Below are 18024 nucleotides of genomic sequence, written 5' to 3'. Positions count from 1 at the left end.
TAGCCATCCCCCCTAGGTTCTTAGTAGCCATCCCTAGTTTCTTAGTAGCCATCCCCCCTAGGTTCTTAGTACCCATCCCTAGTTTCTTAGTAGCCATCCCCCCTAGGTTCTTAGTAGCCATCCCCCCTAGGTTCTTAGTAGCCATCCCTAGGTTCTTAGTAGCCATCCCCCCTAGGTTCTTAGTACCCATCCCTAGGTTCTTAGTAGCCATCCCCCCTAGGTTCTTAGTAGCCATCCCTAGTTTCTTAGTACCCATCCCTAGTTTCTTAGTAGCCATCCCCCCTAGGTTCTAAGTAGCCATCCCTAGTTTCTTAGTAACCATCCGCCCTAGGTTCTTAGTAGCCATCCCTAGTTTCTTAGTACCCATCCCTAGTTTCTTAGTAGCCATCTCCCCCTAGGATCTTAGTAGCCATCCCTAGTTTCTTAGTAGCCATCCCCCCTAGGTTCTTAGTAGCCATCCCTAGGTTCTTAGTAGCCATCCCCCCTAGGTTCTTAGTAGCCATCCCTAGTTTCTTAGTACCCATCCCTAGTTTCTTAGTTGCCATCCCTAGTTTCTTAGTAGCCATCCCCCCCTAGGATCTTAGTAGCCATCCCTAGTTTCTTAGTAGCCATCCCCCCTAGGTTCTTAGGACCCATCCCTAGTTTCTTAGTAGCCATCCCCCCTAGGTTCTTAGTAGCCATCCCCCCTAGGTTCTTAGTAGCCATCCCTAGTTTCTTAATAGCCATCCCCCCTAGGTTCTTAGTAGCCATCCCCCCTAGGTTCTTAGTAGCCATCCCCCCTAGGTTCTAAGTAGCCATCCCCCCTAGGTTCTTAGTAGCCATCCCTAGTTTCTTAGTAGCCACCCCCCCTAGGTTCTTAGTAGCCATCCCCCCTAGGTTCTTAGTAGCCATCCCTAGGTTCTTAGTAGCCATCCCTAGGTTCTTAGTAGCCATCCCTAGTTTCTTAGTAGCCACCCCCCCTAGGTTCTAAGTAGCCATCCCCCCTAGGTTCTTAGTAGCCATCCCTAGGTAGGAGCAAGATAACATGGATGCGCAGTAAATGAGTGTCTCCATGGTGAGAGCCGTACATTACACAAAAAAAGCCTCACTTAAATAAGGTACCGGTAATCAATATTACTCACACTTTTATTAGATCAGTATTACTCAGTCTTAGTACATCAATATTACTTAGTCTTAGTAGATCAATATTACTCACAGTCTTAATAGATCAATATTACTCAGAGTCTTAATAGATCAATATTACTCAGAGTCTTAGTAGATCACACGCCCACAAATACTACACGTACTTTATAGTCTGCACTCGCTGCGTAGCGCCTGTTGTTACGGTCTTAGTAGATCAGGCCCTGTCTATGAGGTTTGGCACATATGCAGTCCAGAACGTAGGCACTGAGAGGGTGTACTACTTCTAACCATCTTTGTCTTCTTGGTTTACATCCACACTTTGTCTTGGTTTACATCCATACTTTGTCTTGGTTTACATTCTTACTTTGTCTTGGTTTACATCCATACTTTGTCTTGGTTTACATTCTTACTTTGTCTTGGTTTACATCCATAATTTGTCTTGGTTTACATCCACACTTTGTCTTGGTTTACTTCCATACTTTGTCTTGGTCTACATCCATACTTTGTCTTGGTTTACATCCATACTTTGTCTTGGTTTACATCCATACTTTGTCTTGGTTTACATTCTTACTTTGTCTTGGTTTACATCCATACTTTGTCTTGGTTTACATCCATACTTTGTCTTGGTTTACATCCATACTTTGTCTTGGTTTACATCCATACTTTGTCTTGGTTTACATCCACACTTTGTCTTGGTTTACATCCATACTTTGTCTTGGTTTACATCCATACTTTGTCTTGGTTTACATCCATACTTTGTCTTGGTTTACATCCATACTTTGTCTTGGTTTACATCCACACTTTGTCTTGGTTTACATCCACACTTTGTCTTGGTTTACATCCATACTTTGTCTTGGTTTACATCCATACTTTGTCTTGGTCTACATCCATACTTTGTCTTGGTTTACATCCATACTTTGTCTTGGTTTACATCCATACTTTGTCTTGGTTTACATCCATACTTTGTCTTGGTTTACATCCACACTTTGTCTTGGTTTACATCCACACTTTGTCTTGGTTTACATCCATACTTTGTCTTGGTTTACATCCATACTTTGTCTTGGTTTACATCCACACTTTGTCTTGGTTTACATTCTTACTCTGTCTTGGTTTACATTCTTACTTTGTCTTGGTTAAATGAAGACGTTCCAAGTCATCATGTTTAGTTGAGGTCACACAGTCTCAGCACACAACGCACACACACTTCTTTTTCTTTGGCTCGCTGCCGCCATCGCTGCTGTGCCCGGCAGCATTTAGCCCACTTCCTGTCTGGCCAGCAGCTGTGTCAAGCCCCGCCCTGCCCCCTCCCCCGGCACCTGATATGAGGTCGGGAGCAGCGCTTCTCTGCTGGGCCTCCATTTCTGACAGGCTGCACGCCAACGCCATCTGCAGGTCTTCGTCGTCCTCGTCTCGCTGGCTGCCGTAGTGGTAGAAGGGGGCGGAGCTAAAGGAGCGCTGCGCGCCGGCAGAATGTGGACCGGACCAGGTCCTCCCGGCGTCCAGCGGCGACCTAGTCTGGATTGAAGGCGCTTGATGCTGGCGGCCGTCTCGCTTGCTGAGCTCCAGAGCGAGAGCCAGGTCGTCTTCCACACCTGGCGACACAGGTGCGCTTCAGTGGCGTCACTACCCAGGTGTGGACAGTGGGTGTGGCTTTACCGTTAATCAGCACAGCCTTTAGGACGCCATCTTCCTCCATCTCCGTTCTTTCCTGGCCGTTCTCCTTAATCCTACGAGCAAATATGTACTTTGAAAATATTCCATTGCTTTACTACTTTGAAAATATTCTATTTGTTTTGTTTGTAACGGAACATTCCAGTACACTACAGTGGAACCCAATCCACCAACCCACCAAAACGTTTGCATGGTGAAGCAGAGTTCAACATGAGAATGATTGTAAACATGAATTATTGGTTGAAGCCTCCACAAAACTACATATTTGAGTAAAATACGACACAGAATTATATATATATATATATATATATATATATATATATATATATATATATATATATATATATATATATATCAGGGCTGTCCAAGTTAACGTGATAATAACTTGTCAACTATACGTCCCTTTAACGTCAATAATTTTTTTGGATGCGCGATTAACGTTTTTGACCCTCGGCCCGTTCCGTAGTTTGGGGAAATGTGTAATTGCGTCCCGTCGCATCTACGTTCCCATCCTCACCTATGGTCATGAGCTTTGGGTTATGACCAAAGGACAAGATCACGGGTACAAGCGGCCCAAATGAGTTTCCTCCGCCGGGTGGTGGGTCTCTCCCTTAGAGATAGGGTGAGAAGCTCTGCCATCCGGGGGGAGCTCAAAGTAAAGCCGCTGCTCCTCCACATGGAGAGGAGCCAGATGAGGTGGTTCGGGCATCTGGTCAGGATGCCACCCCAACGCCTCCCTAGGGAGGTGTTTCCAGTAGGAGGCCACGGGGAAGACCCAGGAAACGTTGGGAAGACTATGTCTCCCGGCTGGCCTGGGAACGCCTCAGGATCCCCCGGGAAGAGCTGGACCAAGTGGCTGGGGAGACTTAGCTGCTGCACCTTCAACCCGACCTCGGATAAGCGGAACAAAATGGATGGATGGATGGATGGATGGATATATATCAGGGCTGTCCAAGTTAACGCAATAATAACTCGTCAACTATACGTCCGCTTTAACGTCAACCGTTTTTTGGGACGCGCGATTAACGTTTTTGACCCTCGGCCCGTTCCGTAGTTTGGGGAAATGTGTAATTGCGTCCCGTTGCATCTACGTTCCCATCCTCACCTATGGTCATGAGCTTTGGGTTATGACCGAAAGGACAAGATCACGGGTACAAGCGGCCGAAATGAGTTTCCTCCGCCGGGTGGCGGGGCTCTCCCTTAGAGATAGGGTGAGAAGCTCTGTCATCCGGGAGGAGCTCAAAGAAAATCCGCTGCTCCTCCACATGGAGAGGAGCCAGATGAGGTGGTTCGGGCATCTGGTCAGGATGCCACCCGAACGCCTCCCTAGGGAGGTGTTTAGGGCACGTCCGACCAGTAGGAGGCCACGGGGAAGACCCAGGACACGTTGGGAAGACTATGTCTCCCGGCTGGCCTGGGAACGCCTCGGGATCCCCCGGGAGGAGCTGGACCAAGTGGTTGGGGAGACTTAGCTGCTGCACCTTCAACCCGACCTCGGATAAGCGGAACAAGATGGATGGATGGATGGATGGATGGATATATATCAGGGCTGTCCAAGTTAACGCAATAATAACTCGTCAACTATACGTCCGCTTTAACGTCAATCGTTTTTTGGGACGCGCGATTAACGTTTTTGACCCTCGGCCCGTTCAGTAGTTTGGGGAAATGTGTAATTGCGTCCCGTCGCATCTACGTTCCCATCCTCACCTATGGTTATGAGCTTTGGGTTATGATCGAAAGGACAAGATCACGGGTACAAGCGGCCCAAATGAGTTTTCTCCGCCGGGTGGCGAGTCTCTCCCTTAGAGATAGGGTGAGAAGCTCTGTCATCCGGGAGGAGCACAAAGTAAAGCCGCTGCTCCTCCACATGGAGAGGAGCCAGATGAGGTGGTTCGGGCATCTGGTCAGGATGCCACCCGAACACCTCCCTAGGGAGGTTTTTCCAGTAGGAGGCCACGGGGAAGACCCAGGACACGTTGGGAAGACTATGTCTCCCGGCTGGCCTGGGAACGCCTCGGGATCCCCCGGGAGGAGCTGGACCAAGTGGCTGGGGAGACTTAGCTGCTGCACCCGCGACCCGACCTCGGATAAGCGGAAGAAGATGGATGGATGGATGGATGGATGGATATATATCAGGGCTGTCCAAGTTAACGCAATAATAACTCGTCAACTATACGTCCGCTTTAACGTCAATCGTTTTTTGGGACGCGCGATTAACGTTTTTGACCCTTGGCCCGTTCTGTAGTTTGGGGAAATGTGTAATTGCGTCCCGCCCCATCTACGTTCCCATCCTCACCTATGGTCATGAGCTTTGGGTTATGACCGAAAGGACAAGATCACGGGTACAAGCGGCCCAAATTAGTTTCCTCAGCCGGGTGGCGGGTCTCTTCCTTAGAGATAGGGTGAGAAGCTCTGTCATCCGGGAGGAGCTCAAAGTAAAGCCGCTGCTCCTCCACATGGAGAGGAGCCAGATGAGGTGGTTCGGGCATCTGGTCAGGATGCCACCCGAACGCCTCCCTAGGGAGGTTTTTCCAGTAGGAGGCCACGGGGAAGACCCAGGACACGTTGGGAAGACTATGTCTCCCGGCTGGCCTGGGAACGCCTCGGGATCCCCCGGGAGGAGCTGGACCAAGTGGCTGGGGAGACTTAGCTGCTGCACCCGCGACCCGACCTCGGATAAGCGGAAGAAGATGGATGGATGGATGGATGGATGGATATATATCAGGACTGTCCAAGTTAACGCAATAATAACTCGTCAACTATACGTCCGCTTTAACGTCAACCGTTTTTTGGGACGCGCGATTAACGTTTTTGACCCTCGGCCCGTTCCGTAGTTTGGGGAAATGTGTAATTGCGTCCTGTCGCATCTACGTTCCCATCCTCACCTATGGTCATGAGCTTTGGGTTTTGACCAAAAGGACAAGATCACGGGTACAAGCGGCCCAAATTAGTTTCCTCCGCCGGGTGGCGGGTCTCTCCCTTAGAGATAGGGTGAGAAGCTCTGTCATCCGGGAGGAACTCAAAGTAAAGCCGCTGCTCCTCCACATGGAGAGGAGCCAGATGAGGTGGTTCGGGCATCTGGTCAGGATGCCACCCGAACGCCTCCCTAGGGAGGTTTTTCCAGTAGGAGGCCACGGGGAAGACCCAGGACACGTTGGGAAGACTATGTCTCCCGGCTGGCCAGGGAACACCTCGGGGTCCCACAGGAAGAGCTGGACCAAGTGGCTGGGGAGACTTAGCTGCTGCACCTGCGACCCGACCTCGGATAAGCGGAAGAAGATGGATGGATGGATGGATATATATCAGGGCTGTCCAAGTTAACGCAATAATAACTTGTCAACTATACGTCTGCTTTAACGTCAAACGTTTTTTGGGACGCGCGATTAACGTTTTTGACCCTCGGCCCGTTCCGTAGTTTGGGGAAATGTGTAATTGCGTCCCGTCGCATCTACGTTCCTATCTGACCCATAACCGAAAGGACAAGATCACGGGTACAAGCGGCCCAAATGAGTTTCCTCCGCCGGGTGGCGGGGCTCTCCCTTAGAGATAGGGTGAGAAGCTCTGTCATCCGGGAGGAGCTCAAAGTAAAGCCGCTGCTCCTCCACATGGAGAGGAGCCAGATGAGGTGGTTCGGGCATCTGGTCAGGATGCCACCGGAACGCCTCCCGAGGGAGGTGTTTCCAGTAGGAGACCACGGGGAAGACCCAGGACACGTTGGGAAGACTATGTCTCCCGGCTGGCCTGGAAACGTCTCAGGATCCCCCGGGAGGAGCTGGACCAAGTGGCTGGGGAGACTTAGCTGCTGCACCCGCGACCCGACCTCGGATAAGCGGAAGAAGATGGATGGATGGATGGATGGATATCAGGGCTGTCCAAGTTAACGCAATAATAATTCGTCAACTATACGCCCGCTTTAACGTCAATCGTTTTTTGGGACGCGCGATTAACTTTTTTGACCCTCGGCCCGTTCCGTAGTTTGGGGAAATGTGTAATTGCCTCCCGTCGCATCTACGTTCCCATCCTCACCAATGGTCATGAGCTTTGGGTTATGACCAAAGGACAAGATCACGGGTACAAGCGGCCCAAATGAGTTTCCTCCGCCGGGTGGTGGGTCTCTCCCTTAGAGATAGGGTGAGAAGCTCTGTCATCCGGGAGGAACTCAAAGTAAAGCCGCTGCTCCTCCACATGGAGAGGAGCCAGATGAGGTGGTTCGGGCATCTGGTCAGGATGCCACCCGAACACCTCCCTAGGGAGGTTTTTCCAGTAGGAGGCCATGGGGAAGACCCAGGACACGTTGGGAAGACTATGTCTCCCGGCTGGCCTGGGAACGCCTCGGGATCCCCCGGGAGGAGCTGGACCAAGTGGTTGGGGAGACTTAGCTGCTGCACCCGCGACCCGACCTCGGATAAGCGGAAGAAGATGGATGGATGGATGGATGGATGGATATATATCAGGGCTGTCCAAGTTAACGCAATAATAATTCGTCAACTATACGCCCGCTTTAACGTCAATCGTTTTTTGGGACGCGCGATTAACATTTTTGACCGTCGGCCCGTTCCGTAGTTTGGGGAAATGTGTAATTGCGTCCCGTCGCATCTACGTTCCCATCCTCACCTATGGTCATGAGCTTTGGGTTATGACCGAAAGGACAAGATCACGGGTACAAGCGGCCCAAATGAGTTTCCTCCGCCGGGTGGCGGGTCTCTTCCTTAGAGATAGGGTGAGAATCTCTGTCATCCGGGAGGAACTCAAAGTAAAGCTACTGCTCCTCCACATGGAGAGGAGCCAGATGAGGTGGTTCGGGCATCTGGTCAGGATGCCACCCGAACACCTCCCTAGGGAGGTGTTTCCAGTAGGAGGCCACAGGGAAGACCCAGGACACGTTGGGTTCTTGGTTACCACTGAGACCAGGTTTAATATGTCCACCACTGCCCTCTGCAGCCCACATCCAGTAATTACATGACTTCTTCTTGGTTACCTACCACTGAGACCAGGTTTAACATGTCCACCACTGCCCTCTGCAGTCCACACCCAGTAATTACATGACTTCTTCTTGATTACCACTGAGACCAGGTTTAATATGTCCACCACTGCCCTCTGCAGCCCACATCCAGTAATTACATGACTTATTTTACGTTACCACTGAGACCAGGTTTAATATGTCCACCACTGCCCTCTGCAGTCCACATCCAGTAATTACATGACTTCTTCTTGGTTACCACTGAGACCAGGTTTAATATGTCCACCACTGCCCTCTGCAGCCCACATCCAGTAACTACATGACTTATTTTACGTTACCACTGAGACCAGGTTTAATATGTCCACCACTGCCCTCTGAAGCCCACATCCAGTAATTACATGACTTCTTCTTGGTTACCACTGAGACCAGGTTTAATATGTCCACCACTGCCCTCTGCAGTCCACATCCAGTAATTACATGACTTCTTCTTGGTTACCACTGAGACCAGGTTTAATATGTCCACCACTGCCCTCTGCAGTCCACATCTAGTAATTACATGACTTCTTCTTGATTACCACTGAGACCAGGTTTAATATGTCCACCACTGCCCTCTGCAGTCCACATCCAGTAATTACATGACTTCTTCTTGGTTACCACTGAGACCAGGTTTAATATGTCCACCACTGCCCTCTGCAGTCCACATCCAGTAATTACATGACTTCTTCTTGGTTACCACTGAGACCAGGTTTAATATGTCCACCACTGCCCTCTGCAGTCCACATCTAGTAATTACATGACTTCTTCTACATTACCACTGAGACCAGGTTTAATATGTCCACCACTGCCCTCTGCAGTCCACATCCAGTAATTACATGACTTCTTCTTGGTTACCACTGAGACCAGGTTTAACATGTCCACCACTGCCCTCTGCAGTCCACATCTAGTAATTACATGACTTCTTCTACATTACCACTGAGACCAGGTTTAATATGTCCACCACTGCCCTCTGCAGTCCACATCTAGTAATTACATGACTTCTTCTTGATTACCACTGAGACCAGGTTTAATATGTCTGCCACTGCCCTCTGCAGCCCACATCTAGTAATTACATGACTTCTTCTTGGTTACCACTGAGACCAGGTTTAATATGTCTGCCACTGCCCTCTGCAGCCCACATCTAGTAATTACATGACTTCTTCTTGGTTACCACTGAGACCAGGTTTAACATGTCCACCACTGCCCTCTGCAGTCCACATCCAGTAATTACATGACTTCTTCTTGGTTACCACTGAGACCAGGTTTAACATGTCCACCACTGCCCTCTGCAGTCCACATCTAGTAATTACATGACTTCTTCTTGGTTACCACTGAGACCAGGTTTAATATGTCTGCCACTGCCCTCTGCAGCCCACATCTAGTAATTACATGACTTCTTCTTGGTTACCACTGAGACCAGGTTTAACATGTCCACCACTGCCCTCTGCAGTCCACATCCAGTAATTACATGACTTCTTCTTGGTTACCACTGAGACCAGGTTTAACATGTCCACCACTGCCCTCTGCAGTCCACACCCAGTAATTACATGACTTCTTCTTGGTTACCACTGAGACCAGGTTTAATATGTCCACCACTGCCCTCTGCAGCCCACATTCAGTAATTACATGACTTCTTCTTGGTTACCTACCACAGACCAGGTTTAACATGTCCACCACTGCCCTCTGCAGTCCACACCCAGTAATTACATGACTTCTTCTTGGTTACCACTGAGACCAGGTTTAACATGTCCACCACTGCCCTCTGCAGCCCACATCCAGTAATTACATGACTTCTTCTTGGTTACCACTGAGACCAGGTTTAATATGTCCACCACTGCCCTCTGCAGCCCACATCCAGTAATTACATGACTTCTTCTTGGTTACCACTGAGACCAGGTTTAATATGTCCACCACTGCCCTCTGCAGCCCACATCCAGTAATTACATGACTTCTTCTTGGTTACCACTGAGACCAGGTTTAATATGTCTGCCACTGCCCTCTGCAGCCCACATCTAGTAATTACATGACTTCTTCTTGGTTACCACTGAGACCAGGTTTAACATGTCCACCACTGCCCTCTGCAGCCCACATCCAGTAATTACATGACTTCTTCTTGGTTACCTACCACAGACCAGGTTTAACATGTCCACCACTGCCCTCTGCAGCCCACATCCAGTAATTACATGACTTCTTCTTGGTTACCACTGAGACCAGGTTTAATATGTCCACCACTGCCCTCTGCAGCCCACATCCAGTAATTACATGACTTCTTCTTGGTTACCACTGAGACCAGGTTTAATATGTCCACCACTGCCCTCTGCAGCCCACATCCAGTAATTACATGACTTCTTCTTGGTTACCTACCACTGAGACCAGGTTTAACATGTCCACCACTGCCCTCTGCAGTCCACACCCAGTAATTACATGACTTCTTCTTGATTACCACTGAGACCAGGTTTAATATGTCCACCACTGCCCTCTGCAGTCCACATCCAGTAATTACATGACTTCTTCTTGGTTACCACTGAGACCAGGTTTAATATGTCTGCTACCGCCCTCTGCAGTCCACATCCAGTAATTACTACACAATATTACCATTGCTATGGTATATCCTTTAGAAGCTGTTCTGATTATTAGTTGGCAATTCCAGAATGTTTAACAGGCTGAATATGACATTTGAATAATAAGTAGGTAGAGAAGGTTGAAACATAGATATGGATGCCATTAACTTGTACAACATGTAAAGTACAGTATATCAGAAACATGTACCGTATTTTCCGCACTATTAGCCGCACCTAAAAACCACACATTTTCTCAAAAGCTGACAGTGCGGCTTTTAACCCGGTGCGCTTTATATATGGATAAATATTAAGATTAATTTTCATAAAGTTTCGATCTCGCAACTTCGGTAAACAGCCGCCATCTTTTTTCCCGGTAGAACAGGAAGCGCTTCTTCTTCTACGCAAGCAACCGCCAAGGTAAGCACCCGCCCCCATAGAATAGGAAGCGCTTCTTCTTCTACTGTAAGCAACCACCCGCCCGCGTAGAAGAAGAAAAAGCGCGCGGATATCACCGTACGTTTCATTTCCTTTGTGTGTTTACATCTGTAAAGACCACAAAATGGCTCCTACTAAGCGTCAGGGATCCGGTTCATGAAAAGACGCAATCTCTCCATCCGCACACGGATTACTATTTCACAGCAACTGATATTCCTGTGAACCGCACTGTGGATACAACGGGAGCACGTACGGTGAATATTCGCACCACAGGGAATGAGAAGTCATCCTTCACTGTGGTTCTAGCTTGCCATGCTAATGGCCAGAAACTTCCACCCATGGTGATATTCAAAAGGAAGACCTTGCCAAAAGAGACCTTTCCAGCCGGCGTCATCATAAAAGCTAACTCGAAGGGATGGATGAAGAAAAGATGAGCGAGTGGTTAAGGTAAGTTTAAGTTTACGCGAAGAGGCCGGGTTGCTTTTTTCACGCAGCTCTGTCCATGTTGATATACGTATGTTTGTGATTGCACATTTGCGTACATTTTGGGAGTGAACAGAGTTGTTAGAACGCTGGTTTTTAATATATTATTAAAGTTTGACTGACCTATCTGACTGTTTTTTTTGACATTCCTTTAGCGCAGTTAGATGCGGCTTACAACACGGGGCGGCTTATAGGTGGACAAAGTTTTGAAATATGCCGTTCATTGAAGGCGCGGCTTTTAACCCAGGGCGCCTTATGGTGCGGAAAATACGGTAATCACGTAGAAAAAAAGTCACCATACATCTTTTACCATCAAAGCATGATCGTAACGATCCACATTTTGTCTTATTAGTGCGTGAAACTGCTGTCTAAACATGGAAGTGTAGCTCCTCTCCTCCAAATGCGGGTGCTCCTAGAGCAGGAATACCATTTTGAGCTGTTTCAATGTACACCATGTTTAGAACGTGTCATTAAAGCAAATTAATTGTCCAGTCATGGCATTAAAGACTTAAAAATGAGCTGTGTAGTGTACACTTATTGATGACCAAAAAAATGATATTTTCTGCGATATCGTGATTAATTTTCAGTTAACTACGAACAATGCGATTCAATATTTTAATCGTTGGACAGCCTTATATAAATTATATCCAGCACCCATCAGGAGCAAGGGTGAAGTGTCTTGCCCAAGGACACAACGGACGTGACTAGGATGGTAGAAGGTGGGGATTGAACCCCAGTAACCAGCAACCCTCCGATTGCTGGCACGGCCACTCTACCAACTTCGCCACGCCGTCCCTCATATACAGGTAAAAGCCAGTAAATTAGAATATTTTGAAAAACTTGATTTATTTCAGTAATTGCATTCAAAAGGTGTAACTTGTACATTATATTTATTCATTGCACACAGACTGATGCATTCAAATGTTTATTTCATTTAATTTTGATGATTTGAAGTGGCAACAAATGAAAATCCAAAATTCCGTGTGTCACAAAATTAGAATATTACTTAAGGCTAATACAAAAAAGGGATTTTTAGAAATGTTGGCCAACTGAAAAGTATGAAAATGAAAAATATGAGCATGTACAATACTCAATACTTGGTTGGAGCTCCTTTTGCCTCAATTACTGCGTTAATGCGGCGTGGCATGGAGTCGATGAGTTTCTGGCACTGCTCAGGTGTTATGAGAGCCCAGGTTGCTCTGATAGTGGCCTTCAACTCTTCTGCGTTTTTGGGTCTGGCATTCTGCATCTTCCTTTTCACAATACCCCACAGATTTTCTATGGGGCTAAGGTCAGGGGAGTTGGCGGGCCAATTTAGAACAGAAATACCATGGTCCGTAAACCAGGCACGGGTAGATTTTGCGCTGTGTGCAGGCGCCAAGTCCTGTTGGAACTTGAAATCTCCATCTCCATAGAGCAGGTCAGCAGCAGGAAGCATGAAGTGCTCTAAAACTTGCTGGTAGACGGCTGCGTTGACCCTGGATCTCAGGAAACAGAGTGGACCGACACCAGCAGATGACATGGCACCCCAAACCATCACTGATGGTGGAAACTTTACACTAGACTTCAGGCAACGTGGATCCTGTGCCTCTCCTGTCTTCCTCCAGACTCTGGGACCTCGATTTCCAAAGGAAATGCAAAATTTGCATGGTTGGGTGATGGTTTGGGGTGCCATGTCATCTGCTGGTGTCGGTCCACTCTGTTTCCTGAGATCCAGGGTCAACGCAGCCGTCTCCCAGCAAGTTTTAGAGCACTTCATGCTTCCTGCTGCTGACCTGCTCTATGGAGATGGAGATTTCAAGTTCCAACAGGACTTGGCGCCTGCACACAGCGCAAAATCTACCTGTGCCTGGTTTACGGACCATGGTATTTCTGTTCTAAATTGGCCCGCCAACTCCCCTGACCTTAGCCCCATAGAAAATCTGTGGGGTATTGTGAAAAGGAAGATGCAGAATGCCAGACCCAAAAACGCAGAAGAGTTGAAGGCCACTATCAGAGCAACCTGGGCTCTCATAACACCTGAGCAGTGCCAGAAACTCATCGACTCCATGCCACGCCGCATTAACGCAGTAATTGAGGCAAAAGGAGCTCCAACCAAGTATTGAGTATTGTACATGCTCATATTTTTCATTTTCATACTTTTCAGTTGGCCAACATTTCTAAAAATCCCTTTTTTGTATTAGCCTTAAGTAATATTCAAATTTTGTGACACACGGAATTTTGGATTTTCATTTGTTGCCACTTCAAATCATCCAAAATTAAATGAAATAAACATTTGAATGCATCAGTCTGTGTGCAATGAATAAATATAATGTACAAGTTACACCTTTTGAATGCAATTACTGAAATAAATCAAGTTTTTCAAAATATTCTAATTTACTGGCTTTTACCTGTATATATATATATATATATATATATATATATATATATATATATATATATATATATAGGCAACATTTTCAAGTTCATTTATATTCATTTTTTAATTTATTGCCTAATCAAATATCGGCCCAGGTCTATTATTTATAAAGCTTTTGTTGTTAGGTAATGAAGTTTTAGTAATCTGTCTGGTTTTTCATCTGTGCACTTGCCCAATAGTAAACCCATATTTGATCAGTCAATTAATTTAAAAAATAAATAAAAATGAACTTGAACATTTTTGCCAATCTCGACAAATCCTGCATAATTAATACATTGTTCCGTTTCCATGGAAACAATGTATGTGAAGTGGACTAGCATGTTGCTAAAGGTTGTGTTCAACCACTCTAGACAATCTACAGAGACAACATGACAGGCAATATTTGGGTTTGAGAAGATATTTCTTACTTCTTGGTGGTGGTGCGTTTGCCGTTGACGATGCGAGTGGACGTGGACACGGACTTGAAGTTGCCTCCCCCCATGTTGGGGAAAGCCCCCATGGAGGAGAATTCAGCTGAAGACAAAAACAACATTTTGTGACACGCTGCAAGACGGCGGCCAGTGTGAGGCGTCTACCTCCTGCTGAGGGGAAGGAGAAGAAGCGATTGGGCGCCATGCGGGACGACGAGCCTCCGAAGGGCGGGAAGTCATCTGATGGCAGAAACACACACCGTGACAGTCGCCATGACAATAAACACTCTTAACTACGTGAACTCATACACAATATTTACACAATACACACTTTCATTTCCTATTCTACACACTCAAACACATTAATATGAATAATTATTCAACATAGTTAGGTCTCTTACCGAAGAAACTGGCAAAGGGATCCTGGCCACCGAAGAACTCTCGGAAAACCTCATCGGGGCTGCGGAATGTGAAGTTGAACCCTGGGAAGTCTGGAGAAAAGTCTGAGCTGTACGAGCCTGGAAACAAACAACATGACAGACATGACAACACAAAAGTCAGTTTTAAAGGACACGTACGTACAATCAACGTTGTATCAAAAATCAGTTTTAAAGGACACGTACGTATAATCAACGTTGTTTCAAAGTCAGTTTTAAAGGACAAGTACGTATAATCAACGTTGTATCAAAGTCAGTTTTAAAGGACACGTACGTATAATCAACATTGTATCAAAGCCAGTTTTAAAGGACACATACGTATAACCAATGTATCAAAGTCTGTTGTAAAGGACAAGTACGTATAATCAACGTTGCATCAAAGTCAGTTTTAAAGGACTCATACGTATAATCAACATTGTATCAAAGTCAGTTTTAAAGGACACATACGTATAACCAATGTATCAGTCAGTTTTAAAGGACACGTACGTATAATCAATGTATCAAAGTCAGTTTTAAAGGACAAGTACGTATAATCAACATTGTTTCAAAGTCAGTTTTAAAGGACAAGTACGTATAATCAACGTTGTATCAAAGTCAGTTTTAAAGGACAAGTACGTATAATCAACATTGCATCAAAGCCAGTTTTAAAGGACACGTACGTATAACTAATGTATCAAAGTCAGTTTTAAAGGACACGTACGTATAATCAACATTGTATCAAAGCCAGTTTTAAAGGACACGTACGTATAACTACGGTAATGTATCAAAGTCAGTTTTAAAGGACACGTACGTATAATCAACGTTGTATCAAAGTCAGTTTTAAAGGACAAGTATGTATAATTAACGTTGTATCAAAGTCCGTTTTAAAGGACAAGTACGTATAATCAACATTGTATCAAAGCCAGTTTTAAAGGACACGTACGTATAACCAATGTATCAAAGTCAGTTTTAAAGGACATGTACGTATAATCAACGTTGTATCAAAGTCAGTTTTAAAGGACAAGTATGTATAATTAACGTTGTATCAAAGTCCGTTTTAAAGGACACGTACGTATAATCAACATTGTATCAAAGCCAGTTTTAAAGGACACGTACGTATAACCAATGTATCAAAGTCAGTTTTAAAGGACATGTACGTATAATCAACGTTGTATCAAAGCCAGTTTTAAAGGACACGTACGTATAATCAACATTGTAATAAAGTCAGTTTTAAAGGACACTTACGTGTCCTTTAAATAATCAACGTTGTATCAAAGTCAGTTTTAAAGGACACGTACGTATAATCAACGTTGTATCAAAGTCCGTTTTAAAGGACACATACGTATAACCAATGTATCAAAGTCAGTTTTAAAAGACACGTACGTATAATCAATGTATCAAAGTCAGTTTTAAAGGACAAGTACGTATAATCAACATTGTAATAAAGTCAGTTTTAAAGGACACTTACGTGTCCTTTAAATAATCAACGTTGTATCAAAGTCAGTTTTAAAGGACACGTACGTATAATCAACGTTGTATCAAAGTCCGTTTTAAAGGACACATACGTACAACCAATGTATCAGTCAGTTTTAAAGGACACGTACGTATAATCAATGTATCAAAGTCAGTTTTAAAGGACAAGTACGTATAATCAACATTGTATCAAAGTCAGTTTTAAAGGACATGTACGTATAATCAACATTGTATCAATGACTTGTGCCTGCCAGGTAACCTGCCCTAACCTACTCAGTTTATTATATTACATATTGTCCAGTGATATAAAAGCATGTGATTATTAACAAACCTTTATTCAGACTGATTACAAAATTAAATACTAATCAAATATTCTGCGAAAGGAAAGTTACGCAGTGCTAAAATAAAAAATAAATTCAAAATCAATGATAGATAATAATATTTGTTGTTTTTTTTAAATAGTGTCAATAAAATTTAAAGTGCAAATAAAAATACAGCTTCACCATTTTAGTCATGTGCTTAAGACACTTCTCTATGACTTGCCTTTGCTTTGTCTGATGATGTCATTACTGCCACAAGTGGTGGAACAATGTATTACACCTGAGTACTTGTGTGATGTTGTCATTACTGCCACAAGTGGTGTAAAAGTGTATTACACCTGAGTACTTGTGTGATGATGTCATTACTGCCACAAGTGGTGTAAAAGTGTATTACACCTGAGTACTTGTGTGATGATGTCATTACTGCCACAAGTGGTGTAAAAGTGTATTACACCTGAGTACTTGTGTGATGATGTCATTACTGCCACAAGTGGTGTAAAAGTGTATTACACCTGAGTACTTGTGTGATGATGTCATTACTGCCACAAGTGGTGTAAAAGTGTATTACACCTGAGTACTTGTGTGATGATGTCATTACTGCCACAAGTGGTGTAAAAGTGTATTACACCTAAATACTTGTGTGATGATGTCATTACTGCCACAAGTGGTGTAAAAGTGTATTACACCTGAGTACTTGTGTGATGATGTCATTACTGCCACAAGTGGTGTAAAAGTGTATTACACCTGAGTACTTGTGTGATGATGTCATTACTGCCACAAGTGGTGTAAAAGTGTATTACACCTGAGTACTTGTGTGATGATGTCATTACTGCCACAAGTGGTGTAAAAGTGTATTACACCTGAGTACTTGTGTGATGATGTCATTACTGCCACAAGTGGTGTAAAAGTGTATTACACCTGAGTACTTGTGTGATGATGTCATTACTGCCACAAGTGGTGTAAAAGTGTATTACACCTGAGTACTTGTGTGATGTTGTCATTACTGCCACAAGTGGTGTAAAAGTGTATTACACCTGAGTATTTGTGTGATGATGTCATTACTGCCACAAGTGGTGTAAAAGTGTATTACACCTGAGTACTTGTGTGATGTTGTCATTACTGCCACAAGTGGTGTAAAAGTGTATTACACCTGAGTACTTGTGTGATGATGTCATTACTGCCACAAGTGGTGTAAAAGTGTACTACACCTGAGTACTTGTGTGATGTTGTCATTACTGCCACAAGTGGTGTAAAAGTGTATTACACCTGAGTACTTGTGTGATGTTGTCATTACTGCCACAAGTGGTGTAAAAGTGTATTACACCTGAGTACTTGTGTGATGTTGTCATTACTGCCACAAGTGGTGTAAAAGTGTATTACACCTGAGTACTTCTGTTATATTGTTGTCATTACTGCCACAAGTGGTGTAAAAGTGTATTACACCTGAGTACTTGTGTGATGATGTCATTACTGCCACAAGTGGTGTAAAAGTGTATTACACCTGAGTACTTGTGTGATGATGTCATTACTGCCACAAGTGGTGTAAAAGTGTATTACACCTGAGTACTTGTGTGATGTTGTCATTACTGCCACAAGTGGTGTAAAAGTGTATTACACCTGAGTACTTGTGTGATGATGTCATTACTGCCACAAGTGGTGTAAAAGTGTATTACACCTGAGTACTTGTGTGATGATGTCATTACTGCCACAAGTGGTGT

At 44.9% G+C, this 18024-nt stretch overlaps 1 protein-coding gene across 3 annotated transcripts in view; it reads right to left on the bottom strand.

Annotated features, from left to right (window-relative positions):
* The window catches only part of dnajb2 (DnaJ heat shock protein family (Hsp40) member B2), a 59088-nt gene that overhangs the window by 3448 nt on the left and 37616 nt on the right, over nt 1–18024 (bottom strand). For all 3 annotated transcript variants that reach the window (XM_061971819.1, XM_061971817.1, XM_061971818.1), the window contains 5 exons: nt 14499–14615; nt 14263–14337; nt 14095–14200; nt 2779–2849; nt 2439–2714 (listed from right to left, as the gene is read on the bottom strand). In XM_061971819.1, coding sequence (XP_061827803.1) covers nt 2439–2714; nt 2779–2849; nt 14095–14200; nt 14263–14337; nt 14499–14615 — 645 coding nt within the window. The remainder of the gene's footprint in view (nt 1–2438; nt 2715–2778; nt 2850–14094; nt 14201–14262; nt 14338–14498; nt 14616–18024) is intronic.

This window comes from Nerophis lumbriciformis, linkage group LG13 (assembly GCF_033978685.3).
Source record: "Nerophis lumbriciformis linkage group LG13, RoL_Nlum_v2.1, whole genome shotgun sequence".
Classification (NCBI taxonomy): Eukaryota; Metazoa; Chordata; class Actinopteri; order Syngnathiformes; family Syngnathidae; genus Nerophis; species Nerophis lumbriciformis.
Note: the sequence above shows the minus strand (reverse complement) of the source record. Positions and strands in the feature narration are given on the sequence as shown.